The sequence below is a fragment of the Sinocyclocheilus grahami genome, unplaced genomic scaffold (genome assembly GCF_001515645.1).
Source record: "Sinocyclocheilus grahami isolate Dianchi unplaced genomic scaffold, SAMN03320097.WGS_v1.1 scaffold14.1, whole genome shotgun sequence".
Classification (NCBI taxonomy): domain Eukaryota; kingdom Metazoa; phylum Chordata; class Actinopteri; order Cypriniformes; family Cyprinidae; genus Sinocyclocheilus; species Sinocyclocheilus grahami.
This window is the reverse complement of record NW_015505193.1, coordinates 1,411,212-1,439,034: the sequence shown is the minus strand read 5'-3', so window position 1 is coordinate 1,439,034 and position 27,823 is coordinate 1,411,212. Positions and strand designations below refer to the sequence as shown.

At 35.0% G+C, this 27,823-nt stretch overlaps 1 protein-coding gene across 1 annotated transcript; it reads left to right on the top strand.

Moving 5' to 3' along the window:
* Nucleotides 1-1,393: 1,393 nt before the first annotated feature.
* On the top strand, nucleotides 1,394-17,297 carry LOC107600179 (Golgi apparatus protein 1-like). Its single transcript, XM_016292008.1, has 17 exons — nucleotides 1,394-1,489; nucleotides 2,989-3,142; nucleotides 3,423-3,560; nucleotides 3,663-3,749; nucleotides 4,454-4,516; nucleotides 4,603-4,716; nucleotides 6,177-6,265; nucleotides 6,538-6,655; nucleotides 6,861-6,953; nucleotides 8,513-8,650; nucleotides 9,718-9,841; nucleotides 10,094-10,236; nucleotides 11,385-11,486; nucleotides 13,205-13,312; nucleotides 14,001-14,121; nucleotides 14,502-14,608; nucleotides 15,391-17,297. Exons 1-17 carry the CDS (start codon nucleotides 1,404-1,406, stop codon nucleotides 15,556-15,558), a joined length of 1,953 nt encoding a protein of 650 aa, XP_016147494.1. The 5' UTR covers nucleotides 1,394-1,403; the 3' UTR covers nucleotides 15,559-17,297.
* The last annotated feature ends 10,526 nt before the right edge of the window (nucleotides 17,298-27,823 follow it).

Here is a 27,823-nt window from a genome sequence, read left to right as displayed (position 1 = left end):
ATTCAAGCTGAAGAATACAACTAACAAAACTTTTTAGTTTTTTTTTAGTTTTTTATTTTCATTTCATTTATTTGGTTTCACGCGCGATTTTTTGCGCAGCTCGTCAGTGAACAACGGCTCTGTGTGATGGAGATTTACCGCTGATTACAGAACCGGCTTTTCTTTTCTTGAGACGAGGGGGGAAAAAAAACATGCCAGACCAGCATGTGGTGCTGTAATTCTGCCACAGAGATACACTAAAAACGGAGAAGACGACTTGGACTATGCGCATAAACCTTGCGCGCGGTATACAAACGAACATGGAACAATACATTTATTAATCTATGTTAATGTTAATTAATAAAAAGACAACCGTTCAGTGTTTGTTCATGTTTTTGTTGCTGTTACGTGACGTATCGGTGTCTAACTAGGGGCGAGATGTGGGCTGATGACGCCATCGTTTCAGAAAATATACGGATTCGCTGTCCACACGAAAACGCAAGGGCTGCGTTTTCTGATTTATCCACTCTGGGACCCGGTTTCAAAAAATATCGGTTTCACTCTCCCAAAACGCCGGATCCGTCTGGACGAAAAGGCTATACGATACAAAATTTATGCGTATACAGCTAAACGCGTCTCCGTGTGGACGGGGCCTTCATTTTAATTTATTTTATAATATTTGTTAAAAAATTTATAAATAAGAAAAGGCATTTATTTATTTGTTTGTTTGTTTATTTATTATATTTGTTAAATAATAATAATATACTATTAAATACTATATACTATTAAACAATTTATACTACTGTATACTATAAATAATGATAATCCATCTTTAAATGTGGGTTTTTCTAAAAATTTGCTCTCAATATCGGAATGTATATTAGATTGTACATGCAAATTTTCCTTATTTTTTCACTGAAATTACATTTGACTCCGTCTAACTCTTACTTACGGTGCATTTTTAAAACACTAATAATTTAAAAATACTGTTAAATGTAGTCTTTCGCAAATCTCAAAACTCAAAAATACTGTTCCTTATAATGTTGTAATGCCCAAATTCACTTGTCAGCTATTTTAGTTTTTAGTGTTTTATTTATTTCAAATAAAGAGTACAGAATTTTGACCATAACATGAAAATAATAATTGGCTTAATTGGCATATTGACTATAATTTTATTATTAAAAAAAATTCACGTCCAAAAAGCTATAGTGAGGTTTTTGCTTATTGATGCAGTTTAGAATGCAAAATAGAAAAGTGAATGAATGAATAGATTAATTATTGAAATATATATGCAAAATGCCATTAAAACACAAATTTGCCATTGCTTTTTGAAAAGATCATTCTTGCATTCATGTTATTTGGTGGATTAAATATATATATAAAAAAACATGTATTTGTGTGTTTGTAGGATTCTGTCTTGTTTAATGGAGCACCTTTACACAGAGAAGATGGTTCAGGACTGTGAACACCGTCTTCTGGAGCTGCAGTACTTCATTTCAAGAGACTGGAAGTAATCAACCTAACCTTTCCATTTCCTTTTTCCTTACCTGACCTTACCTGATGACTCAGACAAAATAAGACCCTTGAAACCCCCTCTTATGCTTTCAAGTTGATGTTTTCGAGTGTGTTTGTGTAGTAATAACGTTCGAATCCATTCAGTCAGTCGAGGTCGTCGTTGTACGTGTTTAATAGCTCAGCACTCGTCTGCAGTTAGATTTGCGTGCGTGATGCGACCTTCACTGTGTGTCTCTCTCATCTGTTCAGTTTGAAAAGGTTGCCCACACAGTGCCATTATAATAAAGCCTTTAGATGGTCATAACTTCATTCACAGCCCATTAGATTCAAGTGGCTTTTAATTAGAACAGTTTGAAGCAGCAATTTGGTTTGATGGTCCATTGTGACAGACTGCTGTGTGATGCTTTTTTTGTTACAGCCCTACAGACTGTTATTCTCTTCTCTACTGTGGACAATTTTATTTATTTATTATATGTAAACCTGTTTAGCATGCTGATTCGTGCAACTAACACTAAATGCGTTTACAGTTCAAAAGTTCGAGGTCGGTAAGATTAAAACAATTTTTTTGACAGAAGTCTCTAATGCGTCATCATCTGAAAACTGAATACATAAGCGTTCCATTGATGTATGGTTTGTTAGGATAGGACAACATTTGGTCGAGATACAACTATTTGAAAATCTGGAATCTGAGGGTGCAAAAAAATCGAAATATTGAGAAAATCACCTTTAAAGTTGTCTAAATGAAGTTCTTAGAAATGCATATTACTAATCAAAAATTAAGTTTTAATATATTTACAGTAGGAAATTTACAAAATATCTTCATGGAACATGATCTTTACATAATATCCTAATTATTTTTGGCATAAAAGAAAAATCAATAATTTTGACCCATGCAATGTATTTTTGGCTATTGCTACAAATATATCCCAGTGACTTAAGACTAGTTTTGTGGTCCAGGGTCACAATTTAAAATACCAGTTTTCTATTTGAATATATTTTAAAATGTAATTTATTCCTGTGATCAAAGCTGAATTTTCAGCATCATTACTCCAGTCTTCAGTGTCACATGATCCTTCAGAAATCATTCTAATATGCTGATTTGCTGCTTAAGAAACATTTATCATTATTATTACGAATGTTGAAAACAGTCGTGTTGCTTAATATTTTTGTTGAAACCAAAACATTTAAACCAAAAAATATATGTTTTAATTATTCTTTGATGAATTGTTCAAAAGAACAGCATTTATTTGTAAAATAAATCTTGTGTAACATTATAAATTTTTTTACTGTCACTTTTGATCAATTTAATGCTTATTTGCTGAATACAAGCATTAATTTCTTCTTAAAAAACTCTCTATATAGTTATGATGAAGGATTGATTTCCAGTATATACACAATTCTACTTTCTATTTTGCATCACAAGGTCAGAGGTTGAGGTTAAAATCCGGTTAGACATGTGACTCATTTTTGTCTCCTGTGTATCCTTTCCTCCAGGCTTGATCCAATCTTATACCGTAAATGTCAGAACGACGCGTCCAGACTGTGTTACACACCGGGTTGGAATGAGAGCAGTGAGCTCATGCCTCCTGGTGCTGTGTTTTCCTGCCTTTACCGCCACGCTTACCGGACAGAAGAGCAGGGCAGACGGGTGAGAAGCACAAATAATTCTCATTGGACACACTGAAGAGACCATCAGCATGAAGTTTGGTCCACTTTACAGTTTATTCTGACTAGGAACTACCCACTTAGATGTGGCGTATAGAAAAGTCAACAGTTTGATCACTTTATATGAGACAACAAGCATGTAGAATGGAGAGCATGTGAATTTGGATCAAGCCATTGAATTTGTATGTCAAAATAGACGATTGGAATGATATTGTGTCAAGATATTCAATAGTAATGTGGAAAAAAATTCTTCCAATGTGCAGCTCACCAGGGACTGTAAGGTGGAAGTCCAGAGAATTCTTCACCAGAGAGCTCTGGATGTGAAGTTGGACCCTGAGCTCCAGAAACGCTGCATGACTGACCTGGGCAAATGGTGCAGTGAGAAGACAGACACTGGACAGGTAAAAAAATGAGTTTTGGGTTGAAACTCCTCAGTATTGCAGGAGTGTCAGTACATGAGGAACATTTCTAGGTCAGGGATTCAGAGTTTTTGTCTGCCTCAGGAGCTGGAGTGTCTTCAGGACCATCTTGAGGAGCTGGTGTCAAACTGCAGAGACGTGGTGGGCAACCTGACAGAACTGGAATCTGAGGTTTGTTTCCTATTCCACACCACAGCGTGTACATGAAAACATAAAAGATGAGGGCGTAAAAGAAGATGGCATCTTCTGTACCGTTTTATTTCTGTTATAGTTACTGTTTTGTTGTACTGTTTACTGTTTATATATATTAACTTTGAAAAGTTTGGGGTCAGTAAGTAATTTTTTTAATACTTTTATTCAGCAAGGATGCATTAAGCATTGATCAACAGTGACAGTAAAGACACTTATGTTACAAATTTCAATTTCAAGTAAATGCTGTTCTTTTGAAATGTATATTCATCAAAGAATCCTGAAAAAAATTTATCAAAGATAAATTTGTTTTCCAAATGGATAATAGTAAATGTTTAGAATTAGAATGATTTCTGAAGGATCATGTGACACAAAAGACTGGGGTAATGGCTGCTGAAAATTCAGCTTTGCATCACAGGAATAAATTACATTTTTAATTACAGTAGAATAGAAAATAGTTCTTTTAAATTGAAATAATATTTCACAATATTACTGTTTTTACTGTATTTTTTATCAAATAAATGTAGCCTTGGTGAGCAGAAGAGACTTCCTTAAATATATTAAAATATCTTACATTTAAGATTTTAATATTAAAATATCTTATATTTAATTATATAGAATTTTAGAATTTAGGGATTTTTTGGGAGAAATGATCTTGATTTATGGTCATTCTGTTGTGTTCACAGGACATTCAGATTGAAGCCCTGCTGATCCGAGCCTGTGAACCGGTCATCCAGAGCCACTGCCACGTTAGTACTGGCAACACACACATCGAATTATTCCCTTTATTTTTTTTTTAACTCTGAATTCCTTATGTGGGTCTCTTTCCTCCCAGGATGTAGCTGATAATCAGATAGACACAGGGAATCTTCTGGAATGCCTGGTGCAGAACAAACATCAGAGGGAAATGAATGATAAATGTACTGTGGGCGTCACTCATTTCCAACTGGTAAGCCAGTCACATTGTTAAATTTAACTGATGACAAGGAAAAGTTTTCCCAAATGTCATGCTGTCCCAGCAGAGAGCATACTGAATGGTTTTGGGTTGGTTTGGGGTATTGATGAATATGTTGACTATGCTAATTATCGGCTGATATTGTGAAAATCAGATGCTACTATGATTGTTATTATAGTTAAATAAAACGAATACCGAGACTTTTCAGACGCGCACTCCAACTCTGCCTCAGCGTCAGGCGCTACTCAAACAACCGCGGAAAAGCTGCAGGTGACGAGGGAGCTTGAGTAGAACAACAGTGAACTGCGGTCAGATGAGATGTTGTCAGGCCATATGTCAGTAAAAACTAATTTTTCTGTCCTGTCAGCCGTTATACTGTCATCGTAGCACGTGCTCTTCAATTGCACACACAAATGCAGTGGCGCGCACTGTACACAATTTCATATTATAGCGCAAATGAAAATGCGAGCATGCAATGTTGTAGTTATGTCGTCAGTTAAGTCATAAAGTTACCAAAAAGCCGATTAAAGCTGCCTTAAAACTGTGCATGTATGTAAGTATTTGTTATGTATGAGTCAGATTTAAGAACATGTCTCTGAAATACAGTGGTTTTCAAAACTGTCCTGGAGCAGCAGCACTGTCTCCCTCATCTAACACACCTGATTCAACTCGCCAGCTCATTAGCAGAGGAAAGATAAAGAGTTGTGAGAAAATACGATGTGTGGCAGATCATGTTCAGCAGTGGCAGCTCTTAAAGAAGCCATAATAATCTAATAACCCAGCTGCTGTGATGTCTGTTCATCAAAGAACAAAAAAAGAGCAAATCAATCACTTTTGTAGCTTTAAGGAGTCGTCGATATTTAAAGGGTTCATATGATGCGATTTCAATTTTTCCTTTCTCTTTGGAGTCTTACAAGCTCTTGGTCTCAAATCCAAAGAGATATTCTTTATAAAAGTTAAGAGTCAACCACGCCTACCTAAAACGGCTCGTTCGAACATGCCCCCACATGTCTACGTCACGATGTGGGAAGATTTGCATAACGCCGCCCAAATGTTCACGCGTAACTTTTATTCTCGCTGTAGTATTGTTGTTGCAGCCGCCGCCATGTCGTGAAGGCGCTGTGTTTCGTTGTGAAAGCGAAACTACTTTGTTTGGTCTTCCAAAAGAGGATGATATCCGCTTCGTCATGCCTGGAGCTGATCCGTGCTGGTCGCTGAGGAAATACATCAACTTCGTGCTGTGGATCGCCGGATCGGCTTTCACCGTGGACGAAGCGGAGTCCAGCCCGGGGTCGTCACAAGTGGTTGCCGCAAGCCCGCCGGACGCTCCTTCGTCGAATCCGCCGGCCGCGCCGTTCATATGTGTATATGTACTAACCAACAGTTCATGTACGCTTTGAGATATGGGATGTATTTTTTTATGTCAAGTGTATTTTTACTTGTCTACCCTTCAGGTTCAGATGAAGGACTTCCGCTTCTCCTACAAGTTCAAAATGGCCTGTAAAGAGGACGTACTCAAACTCTGTCCCAACATTAAGAAGAAGTGAGCAGCTGTTTCTTCAGGCTTTGCAAAGTTCTTGAATGACAAGTTTTGATTTTGTCATTCAATTTTGATGGTGATTTATTTGTTATATAACATCTTTTCATAGAGGCTTAAATCATCACGGCCTGTTTGTGTGTCTCTTCTTATTTTGGCACTGGTGCACTCTTTCTCGCTCACACAAATCCATCCTCTTGAACCGCATATTTCTTATCCTCTGCCTCAGTGTCTCTTTCACCCTCTTCATGTGTCATCTCGTGTTTCTTCCACCTCAGGGCGGATGTGGTCATCTGTTTGAGCACCACGGTGAGGAACGACACCCTACAGGATGTGAAAGATCAGCGTGTGTCTCTCAAATGTCGGAAACAGCTGAGGGTGGAAGAGCTAGAGATGGTGAATTCACTTTACTCAAGTTCAATCACACACTCCACTGTGTTCAGACCATTTTTCCTGTACAACAAAAGTGCACTGTAATTTATTCGATCAAGGACCTAAAAGTACCATTAAAATTTCAGAAAACTTTTTCATATGACTCGTGCGCTGTATTCCACGTCTTCTGAAGTTCAGATGTCACGCTCTCTGTCCTCTTCATTTGCAGTCAGAGGACATTCGACTGGAACCTGAGATGTATGATGCTTGTAAGAAGGATATCAACAAGTTTTGTTCCTCTGTTGCCTATGGAAACGCTCAGGTAACCGTTTATTTTGATCTTTTACTTTTATATAGAAAGCTATACCTGCAGCTGCATGATGAAACTTGTCCAGTTAGAGCAAGAAGATTCATATAACTAGTTTCCCACAGTCATGGGACACCTGGAAATAGTAGAAAATCTTAAAAATTGAGATTTCCAGGTCATCAAAAAGTTTGTAACACATAACTGTGCTCTGCACAGGGGCTGGAAAAGGCAAGTCCTTTTTTGAACCACTACCGTTTTTATTTACAGAAACAAAAAAAAATTTAATTCCAGAATTTTCATTAATTGAGTGTTCTTTATATTTTTGTTACCAATGAATTTACATGACTTTTATTTGTAAATATGGGGATTGCTTTAAAAAATTGCTGTTCACAAATAGCAATATTGTCCCGATAACATATCTTAGAATTTGACAAAACTAGAATAAGTTATACATTTTAGGAATTTCCATGATTTTTTAAAAAGATTTTATTAATTTCAATGCTGTTTCCAGGTCTAGAAATCACTTTTTTAAAATTCGCACACATGCCCGTGTTCATATATAAAAATGATAGAATTAAGAATTAGAATTAAGAAATGTCAGCTTACATTTTGATTTTTGTCTGTTCTAGCTTATTTTAAAGCTTGTTTTGTCTTATTTGTATTAATTTCATCCCATCTTGAGTTCCACTTAAATATATACACAGTTGATTTTTTTAATTTTAAATTAAAATTAAGTATTGGTACCTAAAATAGATATCTAAAATACAGAGTGATCATGAAAGACTGGAAAAGTTGTGGAAATTCATTGGTCAAATGTGGAAATCCCTGCATTACAGTCTGATAATTTAAACCACATGCAAAATACAAAAATGTTGTATTGTAATACATGTTATACAAAGTAGGATAGGATTTTCCTTGCTTTTTATGGAAATACATTTTCAGTGTGTAACGCTCTCAGCTTTCTCACCCAGGCCATTAAAAACCTAGCTATAAAAATGATTCAGCCATAAATCATGTTGACACAACCATGAGCACATTAACATATGATCACACATGTTTACATACAGTAATTGCACTTATTCAGTAGTCGGCAACCTGGCAGGGTCCTGTTTAGTCATGTAACAGCTTAGGTTAGCTTAAAAAATAGTAATGCAATAAAATATTAATGCATTTAATAATGCACTCTGACCTACATGAAAATTCCGTCATTTTCCTACCTTCACCACAATTCCAGCTTTAACTACCACCTATGAATTGCATGGAAAATGTGTAGAGCTGTCAGTTTATAGTGTTAATTTAGTGTGATTATTATTTAATTAAAAATGAGATGAAAATTACAGGCCTCTCTCATCTTTTTAAGTAGGAGAACTTGCACAATTGGTGGCTGACTAAATACTTTTTTTCCCCACTGTATGTGACCTGATGCCTATACACAAGAAACCTCGATTAACCTTAACTTGACAGCGCAAGTGAAAAAATAAAATGCTGCAGCAAAGTAGCCCTGTTAACTAACTATTGGAGAAGACCTTCATCACCCCTTCGTTTTTCATCTGTATCTGTCCTCTTCTTCTCAGATCATTGAGTGTCTCAAAGAGAACAAGAAGCAGCTTTCCCAGGTTTGTCATCAGAAGATCTTTAAGCTTCAGGAAACTGAAATGATGGATCCGGAGCTGGACTATCAGCTCATGAGAGTGTGCAAGCAGATGATCAAGGTGAGATGTTTTAGCAGGTGACTAACTTGGGGCAAGTTCTGCAGTTCCCTTTGGTCATATGCTGACATTATCTAAAGCTTTTCTGTCAAACAGAACGATCTGATGGTTATAAACATGCTCTGGATTGTCAAAGATCAATAGTAATAGCTTAAGCCCCATGTTTTAATTAACTTAAACTCAATAAGATCAACTCGGGGCCAGAGTGAAGTGGTTGATAGATCGGAACTGATTTGGAAAAGAGTATTAAACATTGAACCCACATAACCTTGTCTTTAAGTGAAACAGGATGCTATTAACAAATACACTAATGTTGAAAAGTTTGGGATCAGTACGATTTTTGTTTTGAAAGAAATTAATACATTTATTCAGCAAGGACACAAAGTTGATCAAAAGTGACAGTAAAGACTTTTATGATGTTACGAAAGATGTCTAGATGTCTAGTAAATACTGGTCTTATTGTATTATTATTGTTGTTATTATTAATCAAATCAGCATATTAGAATGATTTCTGAAGGGTCATGTGACACTGAATACTGGAGTAATGATGCTGAAAATTCAGCTTTGTCATCACAAGAATAAATTTCAGTTTTGAATATATTCAAATAAAAGAAACCGTTATTTTAGGTTGTAATAGCATTTATTAATATCAGTAGCAAATGCAACATTGGTGTTCAAGAAACATGAAAAAATGTACCAACCCCAAACTTTTGAGCATTAGTGTAGTTTAAGAAAGGAATATTTTTACATTGAGCAGTTTTATGTCACATTACATCACTAAAGAGCAGTGGTGTGATGTAGCGGTAAAAGCTGAAGGCTTATAATCTCAAACTTGCCAAAATGACCGAGCCATTAGCTATCACTATTTTGCCCTTGAGTACAGACATTGTAGAGGGATTGAATCTGCCTTATTTGGAAGTCATTTTTGCTGAAGGCACATGCTAAATGACTGTATACTTGCTTTCCAACGAGTCTGTAAGCTTCTATATGTTTCCCATAGATCTGTGCAGTCAGTAGTTAAGTCTGTTTCTCCTTTTCTGTCTTTCTCAACCTATTTGTCCTTGGTTTAGCGTTTTTGCACAGAGTCGGATGCTAAGAACGTGCTACAGTGTCTAAAACTGAACAAGAACAGCGAGCTAATGGATCCCAAGTGTAAGCAGATGATCACCAAGAGACAAATCACTCAGAACACAGGTGAAGACCAAACACATCTGAACCAAAAAATGCCTTCATTTCCACTTAACTAGTTGGTTAATTTGGGGCTTTGTCATCTATAGCTCTCTTTTTGTTTCTGAAACTCTTCCGCAAGTTCTGTTTTAAGGCTAGTCTTTACCTCCTGGCATTGAATCTAACATTTTTAACACTTTTCTTGAAGTATCTTTGAATGATTTCAGCTTCTTCTGTAATGCTAGAGTTGTCATTTCTTTGCTGTATTGGTGTTTTCAGACTACAGATTGAACCCAGTGTTGAGGAAGGCTTGTAAATCAGACATTCCCAAGTTCTGTCAAAGCATTCTCGGCAAAGCCAGTGACGCCAACGAACTGGAGGGTCAAGTCATATCCTGCCTCAAACTCAAGTATGCAGACCAGGTATGCATGTCACTGACTCAGCAGTGCCACAAACTGATCACCTCCATGCCACGCCGAATTGAGGCAGTAATTAAAGCAAAAGGAGCCCCTACCAAGTATTGAGTACATGTACAGTAAATGAACATACTTTCCAGAAGGCCAACAATTCACTAAAAATGTTTTTTTTATTGGTCTTATGAAGTATTCTAATTTGTTGAGATAGTGAATTGGTGGGTTTTTGTTAAATGTGAGCCAAAATCATCACAATTAAAAGAACCAAAGACTTAAACTACTTCAGTCTGTGTGCATTGAATTTATTTAATACACAAGTTTCACAATTTGAGTTGAATTACTGAAATAAATGAACTTTTCCACAACATTCTAATTTATTGAGATGCACCTGTATTAGCAATGAATAAGTAGGGGATAATAAAAGTTATAGTCTTGTATCATATTGAAGAGGTTTATGTTGTGATAATGGCCATCTGACTGATATTATCCTGCTTATTGTACTACTTACCTATATCAGTGTTGTTACTGTTAAAATTGCTGTTGGTAATTGAAATAAAACTGAACTTAACTAAAACGGAAATTAGAAGTGTTGCCTAAATATTGTGCAACAATTCACTAAAACTGAATTAAAAATAAAGTTATACAGAAATAATAATAATATTTTCAGCTTTAATGGAAATAAAGTTAATATAAATATTAGATGAAAAATGTAAACTTACAAAATTTTAACAAAATTTAAAATTATAAATGTTATAATTCTAAAATTACTAATAATTGAAAAAATAGTTTAGTTAAAAATACCTCAAATAAAATAAATCAAAGCTATACAGAAATATTTAGAAAATTAATAAAATGTCAAAAGCACATACAATTAAAATGAAAACTGAACATATAAAAATAAAAGCTAATTCAAAATATGAATAAATAAACATGTTCATATTAAATATGAATAAATAATACTAAAGTAACACTGACTTTTATAGATATGAAGTATTGATTAGTAAATTAACAATGTTATTTTTAGCCAAGTATTCTTAAACACATGCTGGTCTTGTAGGACATAGGAGTTATTTTATTAGCATTTGAGTGGGAGTGTTGTGATGAAATGCAGACCGTTTAACAGTTTTAAACCGGTTAATACTTGTCATTGTTCCCAGCGGTTGTCTGGAGACTGTGAGGATCAGATTCGAGTGATTCTTCAGGAGTCAGCGCTCGACTACCGGCTCGATCCGCAGCTCCAGGTTCACTGCAGTAATGAGGTGAGTGGACACACGGGCTCTGAGCGTCTTTATGTGTACTGTCTGCAGAGGTCACTGCAGCATCTGAATCTAAATGAAAACACACCAGTGACTGATTTAAAGCACTCTTCGTGGGTAGTTTATTCTATTTAAATATTCATATTTTTCATTGCTGAATTAAATATAATGGACATTTCCTTTGATTCTATCTGTCAGCTCATTGCAGTGCATTTTGGGATTGGCACTATCTGCTAAGGATACATCTGATTTGAACATTGAACTTGAAATCTGTTTAATTTTGCTGCCTACTGTTTTAATGATGCCTCAAATGCTGTCTAGATACAGAGCTTGCGAGTGTTTGGAACGGAGCCCATGGCCTTCAACACACAGCATCTTTATGAGATCTAACAGTCTGTTTAAACACGTCAGGACACTCATTTGGAGCTGTACAGAGAGAGAGAGAGGGGGCGTCTGAGAATCGCTTTAAAAGATCATCCAAACAATGTTGAAAAGAACTGATATTTTTTTTCTCTGTTCCTAAAGAGATTCTCTGAGTGAGAAAGAAATGTCCAACTGCCTCATGAATGACTAATCTACAGTAATATTTCAGTCCTGTTTCTGAGGGGTTGGAAGGAATTCATCTATAATGTCACAGGATGGGAACTAGATTTCCAATTCAAAATAGTCATGTTTAGCATCAGATATTTTTATCAATATAGTTGGGTCAGATTTTTGAAAAAGTCTCTTATGCTTATTGAGGCTGCATTTATTTGATCAAAATACAGTAAAAATAGTAATATTGTGAAATATTATTACAATTTAAAACAACTGTTTTTGGTTATAATACATGTTAAAATGTCATTTATTCCTGTGATGCAAAGCTGAATTTTCATCATCATAACTCCAGTCTTCAGTGTCACGTGATCCTATTCTAATATGCTGATTTGCTGCTCAGGAAGCATTTATTATTAGTAGTATTATTATTATCAGTGTTAAAACATTTGTGCTGCATAATATTTTTTGTGTAAACAATACTTTTTTTCTAAATTCTAAAAAAAACTATTTTAAATGTAATTTGTGAAACATTATACTTTACTGTCACTTTTAATTTAACATGTTTTAGCTGAATAATTGTATATTTTTATTTATTTTTTTTGGTTATGTACTATTGGGTACAAATAGTTTTTATTTATTCATTAATTGGACATTTAATTGAATATTAATTTAATTAGTTGAAATCGGTCCTTGTGTCTATGGTACAGGAAACTGCAGAATGACAGTACCTTATTAGGATTGTATGTGAAAATGACAGTCCAAATTAGTTATTATGTGACGAGAATAAGCTCTTACCAATGCATTAGGCTTAGATGTCTTATTGTTATTAATGAATGATTTTTCAAGCTGTTGTAGAGAGTGTTGCAGAATTATATGGCTTGTTTGTAATGCTATAAGACAGGAACAGGGAAGAAACCCTCCTCCTGCAGCCCGTCTGAGGAAAGCCCTTTATTTATGATCTCCATGAGCCATAGGCTCTCAGAGAGCAATCAAGCAGAAATGGTGTGAAATGAGTCTCTTAATTGGGTCAGAAAAGAAAATTGACTTTGATCTCTGGGTTATATTCTGCTGACGGGAGGCCACATGAACACAGACAAAGACAAGGCAGACTTTTTAAAAAGAAAATGGAGATTTTATACCTTTAGTCACTTCGTAACATGTCTGTTTGTGTGTGTGTGTGTTAGATCCCGCGGCTGTGTGCAGAGGAAGCTGCCGCACAGGAACAGACGGGTCAAGTGGAGGAGTGTCTGAAGAACAACCTTCTGAAAATTAAACCGGAGGAGTGCAAGATGGTACAGAACACATCCTCAGACATGCTTCATCTGCTACACGCTGCTTTCCTCTGCATCTGTTGCTATGGAAACACCATCAGTGTTTTTAAACCCACATCTGCTTTTCTGATGAGAGGAGATTCCCACACTAGACACATGGGAGGTTGCATGGTTGCTTCTGTCACCAGAACAAATTCCTTGTATGTGCAAACATACTTGGCAATAAAGCTCTTTCATATTAGAATGATTTCTGAAGGATCATGTGACACTGAAAACTGGAGGAATGATGCTGAAAATTCGGCTTTGCATCACAGGAATAAATTACATTTTACAATATATTCAAATAGAAAACTTTTTTTAAAATGGTAATTATATTTCACAATATGACTGTTTTTGCTGTATTTTTGATCAAATAAATGCAGTTTTGGTGATTATTTCAAAATCATTAAAAAAAATCGTACTGCCTTTTGAACTGTAGTGTAATTTTTTAAACGTCCAATTAAACAAAACAATCATCATTTAGTTTTTCACAATACTTTCCTTCATCCTCTCTTAAAAAGTTACGTCTATTTTGCTGCTGTCTCTTTAAGAAACACCATCGCATGTGAAATAAGCAACAGTCCACTCACACACGGCTATATTAATTTGACATGTACAGGTTTAGTGCCCACATTTCGCTCTTTCATTTCATCCTCTTCTCCACGTGTAGGAGGTGTTGAACATGCTCAAAGAAAGCAAAGCAGATATATTCGTGGATCCTGTCTTGCACACAGCCTGTGCTCTGGATTTGAAACACCACTGTGCAGCCATCAACCCTGGAAGAGGCAGACGTGAGGGATTTTATTTTATTTATTTATTTTGCATATTACACAATTCATTCACACTTTTAAAGATGCTATGAGAACAAAACTGTCAATTTTCTTTTTTTATGAAATATCTTGCTCCACATAGCTGCATATTAAACCTCAAATATCTTATGATTGTCTCTTCTTACATTATTTCTCACTGAATGTTAATGCATTGTAAATACCATTTTGTGTTGTTTAATTCATGATGCCCGGTTAAGATATCTGGGTTGAGGGTCTATTTGAGAGGCTAATGGAAAGTTATGGCACTGACAGATGGTGTGATTACGGAGGGTTTTTTTATTCTTCTTTTTATCTCTGTAATTTGGAGCTCCTGACTCCCTCTGTTTGAAATTCTTTCCCAGAAATGTCCTGTTTGATGGAATCTCTGCAGGACAAGCAGGTGCGTCTACAGCCTGAATGTAAGAGAAGATTACAGGACCGCATAGACATGTGGAGCTATGCAGCGAAGGTCAGTGCAAACAAACACATTGAACAAACTGTCCAGATGGACAGCTAAATATATATATTTACTACATACAAGCCAAACCTCTAGCTGTAAAAGATGCCTTTTTTGCATTAAAATTGTTATTATTATTATTAATTTTATTATTAAAGTAACAAAAATTGTTATATTAAAAATAAAGTTGTCTTCTAAAGTTGTCTAATAATAATAATAATTCAATAAGAAGAAAAATAAGAAATTATAGTAAAATAAATTGTTATTATTATTAACATTTAGACATTGTTATTATTTATTTTATTATTATTATTATTAACATTAGTATTATGCATCTCTATAATAAATGTATATAAATACATTATTATTATTATTAACGCAATAATAGCAAAAATAAATTATTCTTTATTCATATTATTTAATATTATTAATCTAATTTAATATTAATAAGATGAAAAATAATTATATTAAATTACTATTATTTAATATTATTAATAATACTATTATTATTACAGTTTAGACATATTTTATTATTATTTAAAAAATATTAGCATAATTATTACTATTATAAATAATTTAATAAGAAGAAATTATTATATTAAAATAAATTTTTATTATTACTATATATATATATATATATATATACACACACACACACACATATATATTTTTTATAAATTATTTGTATTATTAAAAATGTTATACTTGAACAACATTCATAAATATTAATGTTATGTTAGGTTTAGCCAAATTCTAGGGACAAATGAGTTCTAGTATGTGACTTGATTTCTTAGGTGGCACCAGCTGAAGGTTTCTCGGACCTCGCTGTGCAAGTCATGACGTCACCTTCGAAGAACTACATCCTGTTAATTATTGCGCTGGCCGTGTCCCTCCTCTTCCTCGTGGGGCTGCTGTGTGGCCGCATCACCAAACGTGTGACCAGAGAGCTGAAAGACAGGTAGAGCGAGGATCATTTCCATACTTATACCTGAGAAGACTTTTGGAGCTGCAGTGGACCTTCTGTGGGCCGGTGCCATGTTAGGAGCCCTCTCTAGCCCACCCTGCCACTGAATCCCACCTCAATCCAAACATACAACCTTTGAAATGCTTCTCAGACAGGATCAAGATCGTTTTGGGACTTTATGCTTTGAGTATATGTTTTTTGTTTTTATTTTGAGAGTGACAGCCTTACTTCTTGACTGTAATATGGTCATGTGTCAATGCAGTATTTTTAGCGTTGTGTCTTTTTCAATTTTTCGAGAATGACGGGGCTTTAATCAGCAGCTTACATGAAAACAAGCCATCTTTATATTTTGTTTTTCACTTCAGTTTTTTCTGTAATCTTTAAATCACAAGGTGGAATTCACTTTGGGTGGGATTCCTTTCTGGGTGTCTCCTAAATGTTTTGGCACTGGGGAGGGAAGGTAGTTTTTCTAGTCCAGTATGATGATCCTGACACATGAAATGCTGGTTTTTATCAGTCAAGACAAAGACATTACATTTATGAGACATTAGACATCAAGTGGTAAACTTGCAAAGATTGACATTTTAATAGACCTTTACCTTTGCTAGAATGTTTGACGTTCATGATGGTTTGGTTATCAAGGGCAAAGCCAAACTTTAGAATAGTAAACACAGCATTGAGTGAATCTCATGAAAACATGTCCAGGCCCTATATATATAGAGAGAGAGAGATGAATTTTTCATGACGTCTGCACATTTCACTTTTGACTTATTTTATAATTCCCATTATTAACACTTAGTTTTTTACTGTTTTATGTTGTTTTGATTTATTTAAATCAGTAAAGGAAGTAAGACAAATACAACAAAAGAAAATAATGTCACAAAGTCATAAAATACTTAATTTAGCAAAGTTTATTTTTATTTTGCTGGGAAATATGACAAACATGGTCTTGGACTGGTTTTGTGAGAGTCCTCTACTGATAGTTTGAGTCTGGTCTGAAGAATTATAAACATCTGGTTTGCACATTTATAATGGATTAGGCATTAAATGGTTAATATAAGAAGAGTACGAAATTCAAATAGACCTGTACCTCTGTCAGAAGGTTTAATGTGAAAGATGGTTTGATTGTCCAGGGTCAAGTTTCCTGCGGACCAACGTTGTAAGAGTGAACGTGACTGTATGTCCATAGGATGATTGCACTTTTTTGATGTTTTGTTATGTTTGGCTTAAGCCTTATTTATTGTTTACAACACATGTGCTGATCTTGGTTGTGTGTGTTTGTGAGTGTGTGAGTGTGAGTGTGTGTGAGAGTGTGTGAGTGTGAGTGTGAGTGTGAGTGTGTGAGTGTGAGTGTGTGTGTGTATGAGTCAATAGAACTAAATATGTTTTAGAACTTATTTCATAACTATGTTCTAATGTTGCCTTTTCTCTTTCTCTGTCATACCAGTGAAAAGAAACATTTATTAGTCCCCTTGGATGGTGCCTCTGTATTTTTTTCAAAGCTGTACCCACAGACATCTCTGACCTTTTCTGTATGAAAAGGAATTACATACTTGATTTTTTTTATTTGTTACTTAGTTACTCTAACTATAACTGTGATGATTATATGCATAACTTTTGCTGAAGACATAAGGTTTTTCTAAAGGCCATGCATTACTTTGGACACAACTAACAAAATGTAATTGGGTGATTCTCATGAAATCATGTTCAAGTCACATTTTACCCCAAAATCAAAAGAAAAAGAAAAAGAAATAATTACAGTATGTTTATTGTTAAACCAGTATTAAAATGTGCTTAATTGTCATGAAAATAATATTAAATTATATATATATATATATATATATATATAATTAAATTTTTTTTTTTTTTTATATATAAAGAAGAATCAAAATTTCCCTCCAAATTAAATGGGTTTCGTGGGATTCACCTTTTCATTTTCTTATATTTTCTTGACAGGAGCTGTACCACTATAGAGAAGGTTTCTATGGCTTCAGTTTTGTAAATCCATGCACATTTTTATATCATGTCTCTCTCAAAGTGTGTGCAAAGCTCTATGAAACCAATTTGTCCACTGTCCTTGTATTAAATGGATAGTTCACCCAGAAATGAAAAATCTGTCGTCATTTACTCACCCTCATGTTCCAAACCCATATGCATTTATTTCTTCTGCTGAACACAGGATTTTGAAGACGGTTTCAGTTCCTGTTGACGTATTGCATTTTTGTCAATGGGTACCAAAACGGATTAGTTGCCAGAATTCTTCAAAAAAAATCTTCTTTCGTGTTTCACAGAAAGTCAGACAGGTTTGGTACAACACGAGTGTGAGTAAATGAAAGAATTTTCATTTCTGAGTGCACTATCCCTTTAATAGATTCAAAATGATCTCAGACTCAACAGATTTGTACATGTGAATATTTTGCTTCAGAGCACTGCACTGCACTGCACTGCTTACCTCTAGCATTGATGATCTCAATGTTATTCTGTAAATAATAGATCTAATGTGCAAATCACAGACAGTGTCCGAGATTTCTGGATGATTGAAATTTGGACTGTAAAATTCTACTGATCATATGATCATGTTTGACTATGTATTGTAGATAAGTAAATGTTAAAAGTTATGTTATTCCAACAATATTTCTCCTAATTCATGTTTTTTGAGACTGATCATGATGGTCTGTTTTGGTTGACTGGTTCTAGGTTGTTTCTTTACTATTTTACATATAACTGGTTTATAGTGGGTTTTTATCACATTGGATGTCATTGGACTGTAAAAAAAAATCATAAAGCTGACAGTGATGGGTCATTGATCACTCTTTACTTTTAAAACTCAAAGTGAACCCTTGTTCTGTTCGATGATCTGGACTCTGTATAGTGTGGAAATCAAGTGATCCTTAAGCGATTTCGGAGGAGGTGCATGGAATATCAAGTCTTTCCGACTCTTACAACTAGTATGCTTGCTTTCGCTTTTAAGAAAAAAAATGTTTTTGCTTGGACAATTAGTTTTATTAATTTAATTAATTTTTTTTCACAGAAAATTTAGGATTCAGACAAAAAAAAAAATTCTTTGTGTGTTGTTTTGAGGAGACCCATTTGGAAAGCATCTTTTGAAGCCACCGCAAAAGCAAAACAATTTCCCAACAGTCATAGTGCAGTGCCAAAGATGATCCAGCTTTGTTTAAAATGGCCTTTCTCTGCTCCTCTGGAAGACCCATCCAACTGTGAGCGGCTCCAACATCTGCTGGACGGCAGGTTGTCATGTTTCCTATTAACTGCAAATTGACTAAACATATGAAGCGTTATGGCTGATATTTTCTCAGTTTCTTCATTTTTCCATGTAAGATTAATGTGACAAATCAGACTTTTTGTTGGTTTCATCAGTTTAATAAAACGCTGTAGATTTTCTTACCATTGTGTTCTGTCTCCAGTTTTGTTTTATTCATACATACAGTATGTGACTCGGAAAACATGATTCTTTCTGACTGTCCTTGTATTTTTAATTGCTCATTTTATTTGCATTAAATTCAGAGTCCAGAAATGTCAGGAAAGTTTTTGAGAACAAACTTCTAAAGCAAATCAAAGGGAAATTTTGCTGAAAATGTACTTGCCCTCAGATCATCCAAGATGATGTTTTTCATTGGAACAGATTTTGAGACATTTAGCATTCCATCACTTGCTCACCAATGGATCCTCTGCAGTGAATGGGTGCCGTAAGAACGAGAGTCCAAACAGCTGATAAAAACATCACAATAATCCACAAGTAATCCAGCAGTTAACATCCTGTGAAGTTTTTGTAAGAAACAATTCCATTAAAGGGGTCATATGATGCGATTTCAATTTTTCCTTTCTCTTTGAAGTGTTACAAGCTCTTGGTGCATAAAGAAGATCTGTAAAGTTGCAAAGACTAAAGTCTCAAATCCAAAGAGATATTCTTTATAAAAGTTAAGAGTCAGCCACGCCTACCTAAAACGGCTCGTTCTAACACGCCCCCACATGTCTACGTCACGATGTGGGAAGATTTGCATAACGCCGCCCAAATGTTCACGCAAAGAAAGAAGGCATAACTTTTATTCTCGCTGTAGTATTGTTGACGCTGCAGCCATGTCGTGAAGGCGCTGTGTGCTTCGCTGTGAAAGCGAAACTACTTTGTTTGGTCTTCCAAAAGAGGATGATATCTGCTTCGTCATGCCTGGAGCTGATCTGTGCTGGTCGCTGAGGAAATACATCAACTTTCACCGTGTTTTAACTTTAAACCATTACTTCTAGCCAAAATACACGTCCTTAATCTATAATAGCGCTTCTTCCAGTGAAAAAAAGTCCATCCTCTGTTGTCTTCTCACATTGAAATCTAGATTTTTGGACTGTTTTGGGTTGTAAAAGCTGCTTGATCTGTGCATATTTCACTTCTGATTCAAATGAGATGACCTTTTCACTGAAGAAAGCAATATTATAGATAGAGGACTCATATTTTAGCTGAAAGCAACGGTTTGAAATTAAAAACGTCTTAACGATGAGTTTGTATATTACAAACATGCAGCTTTTTCGCTTCACAAGATGTTAACTGCTGGATTGGAGTGGTGTGGATTGCTTGTGGATTATTCTGATGTTTTTATCAGCTGTTTGGACTCTCATTCTGACGGCACCCATTCACTGCAGAGCATCCATTGGTGAGCAAGTGATGTAATGCTACATTTTGTCCTAATTTGTTCCCATGAAGAAACAAACTCATCTACAACTTTGATGACCTGAGGGTGAGCTTTTCTCCTTATATCAACATGTCATAAATGTCGCCTATTTAAAAGAAGACATTATTACTTGCCTTGTTTCGCCTTGATTACTGCAACGCTCTTTTTTCCGGATTACCAGTAGGCTCCATCTCTCGATTGCAATATATTCAAAATTCTGCAGCGAGAATGCTAACTTACACTAAACGGTCTGCACATATCACTCCTATTCTGTTCAACCTCCACTGGCTACCTGTGTCCTCTCGTATAATTTATCAAATTCTTCTGCTTACCTTTAAGTCACTCCATGGTCTTGCACCTACCTATCGCTCTGACCTGCTTTCTCCATATATTCCCTCTCGTCCACTTCGATCATCTGGAGTCGCCTATTATCTATGGGAGGTAGATCGCTCCATCTCTCGATTGCAATATATTCAAAATTCTGCAGCGAGAATGCTAACTTACACTAAACGGTCTGCAGAGATGTCCTCTGGAAGATCAGCAGTAGGCTACAGTCTTAAAAATACAGCCTGCAGAAAGTTAAAAAAAACATGACATTTTAGTTCATAAGATGATCTATTTCAACTTCTTAAAAAAGAGCTTTTTTTGACCTGCTTTCTCCATATATTCCCTCTCGTCCACTTCGATCATCTGGAGTCGCCTATTATCTATGGGAGGTAGATCTTTCTCTGTTATGGCTCCCAAACTTTGGAACACATTGCTCCTGGCTCTCCGGACAATAACCACACTCCACGAATTTAAGTCTAAACTCAAAACCTATATGTTCCACCAATATTACCTGTTATAATGTCATGTTAATGTTACCTGTTATAATGTGTTTTTTTTGGTACTTTTGATTATGATACTGTATTATTACTGTGGTATGCAACTGCAACCACATGTTCTGGACTTGGAAAATGTCTTGTCCATTTTCTTATTATTATTAGAAAAGAACATTTGCGTTGATATTTGGTATGCGTCTCTGGTCCACCTAAAAGAACAAATTAATCACAGATGAGAAGTTTAGGATGTCTCATTAGAGTCAATGGAGGCAGACACTGCAGAGATGTCCTCTGGAAGATCAGCAGTAGGCTACAGTCTTAAAAATACAGCCTGCAGAAAGTTAAAAAAAACATGACATTTTAGTTCATAAGATGATCTATTTCTACTTCTTAAAAAAGAGCTTTTTTTACTAAATGAATCCAGTTTGAATCCAACTGAACACACATGATGAATACAACTGTACGAGGTCTATGATTGCTGTCACTTGGGCTGCTGCCATCAATTATTATGATAATGAAATATTATGCATAAAATAATGAGGCACTTGTCTTAGTCAAAGCCAGTCTTCCTCTGCATTAAGAGGCTTATGTAACCCAGGAGGACCTGGATAATGAGAGTCCCAGTACTCAAAATGGCATAACATGAATATGAGAATGTCTTAGTATGTGGTTTTCTCCTGTCTTAATGGCTGCAGCACTGGAGCTGCATGAACAAACCCTGATGATCATGTTCTCCAGCAAGAACATCTGATTATCTGTACAAAAAGTCATATGATCAATCCTTATTTGATTAGTGACCTGGAAATAGAGCATAATCTGAAATGTATATTTTGATTTAGGCTACTAGTTTACGTCACAGACTGTTTCTTTGTTTTTAAATGTTTAAAAATTTTGAATTCCAGACTTTTGGAGCGCGCAAATCTATGGTGTTATACTTATTCAGTCTTTTAAACGATCTAAAACATTTTTCGACATACACATCGTCGTAATTGCCTTGAAAGCCTTCAAGCCTACACACGTGTGAAGTCGATGATCAACCAAGTGTTGCTTTTACTCCCACCGAGTGGTGTTTGGATTGAAATGCTTTTATAAATGTGGCCAAGGTTTGTGATGGGCCAAGGGGCAAAGATTAATGACATCAATCCAGAATGGCTTAGATATAAATAACTGCTGGACAGCCATAAACGTCAACTAATTTATTACCCACTAGTCAACTGTCACCCATCCATCCATCCAGAATTAGCAAGAGGTCAATACTGTCTGTCCTGCAGGCTGTTCAGGAGAAGGTGTGCTTATGATCAAACCTTCAAACATTTGATATCCCTTAAAACTGTGGCATGTCGGGTCTCAGAGAAATTCACAAAAAAATAATATCCTCCACAGAGGACAAAAGTCTATGCCTGGGTCCCAGGAAACATGGAATTTTGAAATAACTTTCTATTATCTGTGAAGAAGTGTAGAGCCAGTTAGAAGAATATGTCCAAATATCTGAGATCATGTTATAAATATATCCAGGTAATATACTTACCTGATTGTTAACCTTGTGTTTCATGTGTAACTTGGTGTTTTTTGGGTATATAGTATACTAAGTGCTAAATGCTTGTGTGTGGTTGTTATTGGTTTAATGCTGTTTCATATCTGTTTGCATTTCTAACAGAAAACACACAACGCACATATTCAACCATTTAATTAGTTATTGAAAGCCATTCAAAATGTATTCATATATTTGTATAATCTACTTGGAGTTACTCTGTTTTATTGATTCACTTTTATGGACTTTATTTGATTGATGCAAAATTGTGGCTTATATATAACCTTGTGTTTCATGTGTAACTTGGTGTTTTTTGGGTATATAGTGCTAAATGCTTGTGTGTGGTTGTTATTGGTTTAATGCTGTTTCATATCTATTTGCATTTCTAACAGAAAACACACAATGCACATATTCAACGATTTAATTAGTTATTGAAAGCCATTCAAAATGTATTCATATATTTGTATAATCTACTTGGAGTTACTCTGTTTTATTGACTCACTTTTATGGACTTTATTTGATTGATGCAAAATTGTGGCTTATATGTAACAATGATTAACATTTTGATTCCACAACATGAGGGGTTTTTATTAGTGAGGAGAACAGGATGAAGATGAACTTAAACATATTTTCGAAAGTGTACCAATGTGTCTGATGCGGGTTCGAGAAATATGATCTCATACAAAATATTAGCGTATAAATAGGCCATATAGAGTAATTATCATTTTATATTTACATTTTATTTTGAATTATAATTGTCTAAAATATGTGTAAAACAGAATGAAGCAGAATGTGTTTAAAGAACGACTGAGTATATTTTCTGACACTAAGGCTACTTTTATTCTCATTTTACGAGCTGTTACTAATATAGCTGTGGTAGTAGCAATAATAATTATTATTATTACTATTTAAAGAAGAGCATCACGTGTTAAATATAGGCTGCTCTAAAAGATTGATCTAAAATTTGAATGTTAAAATGATAATTGCTGAATCAAAGGCGGATATCAAATTATAATAAGCTATGAATCGTAATTATACGCTGCATTTTAATTCAAAAGAGGCTGCGTTATTACATTTCAGCACGTGGCACAGAGGTCGAATTGCATGAACATTTCAAATAAGATGAAATTGTGCAGGAAGAGGATTCCCGAAGTCTGGTAACATTTAGACGAGTTTTCTGCGTCTCCTGTTCATTACAATTCTGAATTTTCTCAGGCTTATCTTGAATTTTATACTTGCGTTATATAATTCGATCATATATCCAAACATACTAACAACACACATGAACGGGCTGTATCCAATTTTATGTGTCGTCTTTTTTTCTAGGACGACAGTCATAGACTATGAATTAATGTCATAGACTATCATGCCATAGGCTATTTGTAAGCACGTTTAATTGTCGGATTTTGCATTAAAACGTGCTTACAAATAGCATATGGCATGATAGTCTATGACATTAATTAAGGTATAAAAGAAAAAAGAAAACGCAGAGCAATATAGATGTAAATAATATAATCATCATATAGACATATGAAGATTGTATTAAAATGCCACAGTAATTCAATGACCTTTCTGATCCTGTCCGATCAATGCGAAGTATAGTGATTTGTATAGGCCGGTGATTTCCAGTCAAGTTCATGTTCACAGCACGTGAATCTCATACGTTTTTATAGAAGTAGAAAAATAAAAGAAAGAAATCTAAAGATAGAATTTTGTGATTTTTTTCAAAGGTTATTATACATATTCATTTCACATGATGTATCTATTAAAGCCAGACATGAGGCCTAGTCTTAACAGAAATACTAAATACATATAAATGATGTAACAGAAAACGTACAGTAATGTACAAGGACATTAAGAAGCAATCAAAATGAAAATAAACGTATCTTTCCATGGGAACAGATAAATATATTAATAGAATAGAAATGTATTTACAAAATGGACTTACCTAAAAAAAAAAAAAGGCAGAGGAGAGGGCTTGTGGTTGTCCTGTCTGCTGATTTTTGAGAGGATTGAGGAGCAGACGCTGTGAGACAGGGTGTCGGGCTGCTGTTTGAGGTTAAGGTCACAGGGTCAGCAGACAGACAGCAGTCAGGGGCTTTAACCGCTCAGCACATTGGCTGTCATATGGAGGGCAGAAATTGGGTGGGTTAAATAAGGATTTACAATTCCATGAATAGCATCAAGATGCTTCAATCTCCGCATTTTGACATTTTGAGCAGAGTTGTGAAGAAAGTAAATGTGATATATATATATTTTTTTTTTTTTCATTACTGCAAGATTAAGATGAATTTTCAGCATAAATGTGTTCCGGTTTGCCAGCACTTCTTTCTTTCTTTCTGCAAAATTTAATTAGTTATTGAAAGCCATTCAAAATGTATTCATATATTTGTATAATCTACTTGGAGTTACTCTGTTTTATTGACTCACTTTTATGGACTTTATTTGATTGATGCAAAATTGTGGCTTATATGTGTTGTAGGCTATTTCCTTAATATTGAATATTTATACTACTAGTGACAAATTATCAATTCAAGAAAAAAAGCACTTATTATTCAACAAAACAGTGAAGATGTAAGAAAAATAAAAGAAGCATGTTTCCCCAAGTCCACGTTAAACGTGTTGTGAGTGGCTCAGCGGTTTCACGGTCATGCAGTTGTTCGTTGCTCCAGCAGATGGCGGTCTGTGAACAGATTTTACTCGCTTGTATTTCTCCGCATTTTAATATGAAACAGCAGCTCGCGTAATTCCTCACTGTCAGTGAGCTCAACGTATAGTTTATCTTGGATGCATATAAACCCATAACAATAACACGGATGCATTCCCAGTTCATTCCAGTCGGCCTATAAATCATGCCTGTCTGTAACAGTCCTTGTCTTATTGGCTTTCTCAGATGTCGCTTTCTTGGATTTAAATGGCTGCAATCTGATTTTGTCATAATTATTGATGTCCTGGCTAAATCTAAACTCAAACTTTTATCCAAAAAACAAAAACACTGGTTTATTTGCCTATAAGCAATTCATTTAGACTTGTCTGCCTAAAATTAATATGCCTTTCCATTATGTTTACACTGTTTTTACTCCTCTGTATAGTAGGGCTGCTCTAATCTTAAATCACGGAACACTTATTTGGTTTCTTTAAATAATAGTTAGAGCATGCATGTCGTTGGATATGTTGCATTTGGACATATGCTTCAATGTTTGTTAGCATTATTAATATTGTGTTTAATTAGAATATGTGTAACATGGGTAATATTATATAAAGTGTTGGCAAAAAGGGAAGGCAAACAGATTTGTGTGTGTGTGTGTGTGTGTGTGTGTGTGAGAGAGAGAGGGTGTGAGTGTGTGTGTGTGTGAGAGTGTGTGTGTGTGTGAGTGTGAGTGTGTGTGAGAGAGAGAGAGAGATAGGGGCAGATAAACACATCGGGCTGCTCTGTGCTTTTGTCCTGAGGTCCCGCACTTGACCTTTTGTCTGACCTGCCGAGCAGCTGCTGCATCACCAGCTCTTCTGACACGGTCTGCTCCAGATATAATAAGAAATCACCGACCAGGGGCTTTGACATGGTTAAAGTTCAGAGACCGTACACTTCATTAGAAAGTTATAGAGATTAAGTCGATGACACACATTCATATCGTTTATGTGAAGCATTGGAGGATTTAATAAGGCTTCTTTTTAGAGATGTTCAGATCTTGAATTGATTCCTTCTGAGATCCTTCTTTTCCCCTTTCTGTCGTTGTAACTCATTCAATTCTGCGTTTATTTCTAACGAATTAATATTTCGAGAGCGCAATGGACGCGAAACTGAGACGATACATTTCTGATTTTGTAAAACCATCGGAGTCGTCAGTGACTCAAATGTCTTCAACTTTTTGATTCGTCTAAAAAAAAAGAAACCATTTAATAAGTAACAATGATTAACATTTTGATTCCACAACATGAGGGGTTTTTATTAGTGAGGAGAACAGGATGAAGATGAACTTAAACATATTTTCGAAAGTGTACCAATGTGTCTGATGCGGGTTCGAGAAATATGATCTCATACAAAATATTAGCGTATAAATAGGCCATATAGAGTAATTATCATTTCATATTTACATTTTATTTTGAATTATAATTGTCTAAAATATGTGTAAAACAGAATGAAGCAGAATGTGTTTAAAGATCTTTTCTGACACTAAGGCTACTTTTATTCTCATTATACGAGCTGTTACTAATATAGCTGTGGTAGTAGCAATAATAATTATTATTATTACTATTTAAAGAAGAGCATCACGTGTTAAATATAGGCTGCTCTAAAAGATTCATCTAAAATTTGAATGTTAAAATGATAATTGCTGAATCAAAGGCGGATATCAAATTATAATAAGCTATGAATCGTAATTATACGCTGCATTTTAATTCAAAAGAGGCTGCGTTATTACATTTCAGCACGTGGCACAGAGGTCGAATTGCATGAACATTTCAAATAAGATGAAATTGTGCAGGAAGAGGATTCCCGAAGTCTGGTAACATTTAGACGAGTTTTCTGCGTCTCCTGTTCATTACAATTCTGAATTTTCTCAGGCTTATCTTGAATTTTATACTTGCGTTATATAATTCGATCATATATCCAAACATACTAACAACACACATGAACGGGCTGTATCCAATTTTATGTGTCGTCTTTTTTTCTAGGACGACAGTCATAGACTATGAATTAATGTCATAGACTATCATGCCATAGGCTATTTGTAAGCACGTTTAATTGTCGGATTTTGCATTAAAACGTGCTTACAAATAGCATATGGCATGATAGTCTATGACATTAATTAAGGTATAAAAGAAAAAAGAAAACGCAGAGCAATATAGATGTAAATAATATAATCATCATATAGACATATGAAGATTATATTAAAATGCCACAGTAATTCAATGACCTTTCTGATCCTGTCCGATCAATGCGAAGTATAGTGATTTTTATAGGCCGGTGATTTCCAGTCAAGTTCATGTTCACAGCACGTGAATCTCATATAGATTTTAGACGCAGAAAAATAAAAGAAAGAACATACTGTGATTCAAATAAGAAGCTTGTTTTCAAAGGTTATTTATTGGTCATATATGTTTTCAGGCTGTTATCAATTTCGCATGCTGTATCCATTAAAGCCAGACATAAGGCCTGGTCTTAACACAAACACTAAATACATATAAATGATGTAACAGAAAACGTACAGTAATGTACAAGGACATTAA

Excerpts from the sequence above, each read along its gene's own strand:
- LOC107600179 (XM_016292008.1), top strand. The coding sequence starts at position 1,404 with ATGGAGCACCTTTACACAGAGAAGATGGTTCAGGACTGTGAACACCGT. Across the intron at positions 13,313-14,000 it reads AACCGGAGGAGTGCAAGATG|GAGGTGTTGAACATGCTCAA; the intron begins GTACAGAACACA and ends CTCCACGTGTAG. Across the intron at positions 14,609-15,390 it reads TGTGGAGCTATGCAGCGAAG|GTGGCACCAGCTGAAGGTTT; the intron begins GTCAGTGCAAAC and ends TTGATTTCTTAG.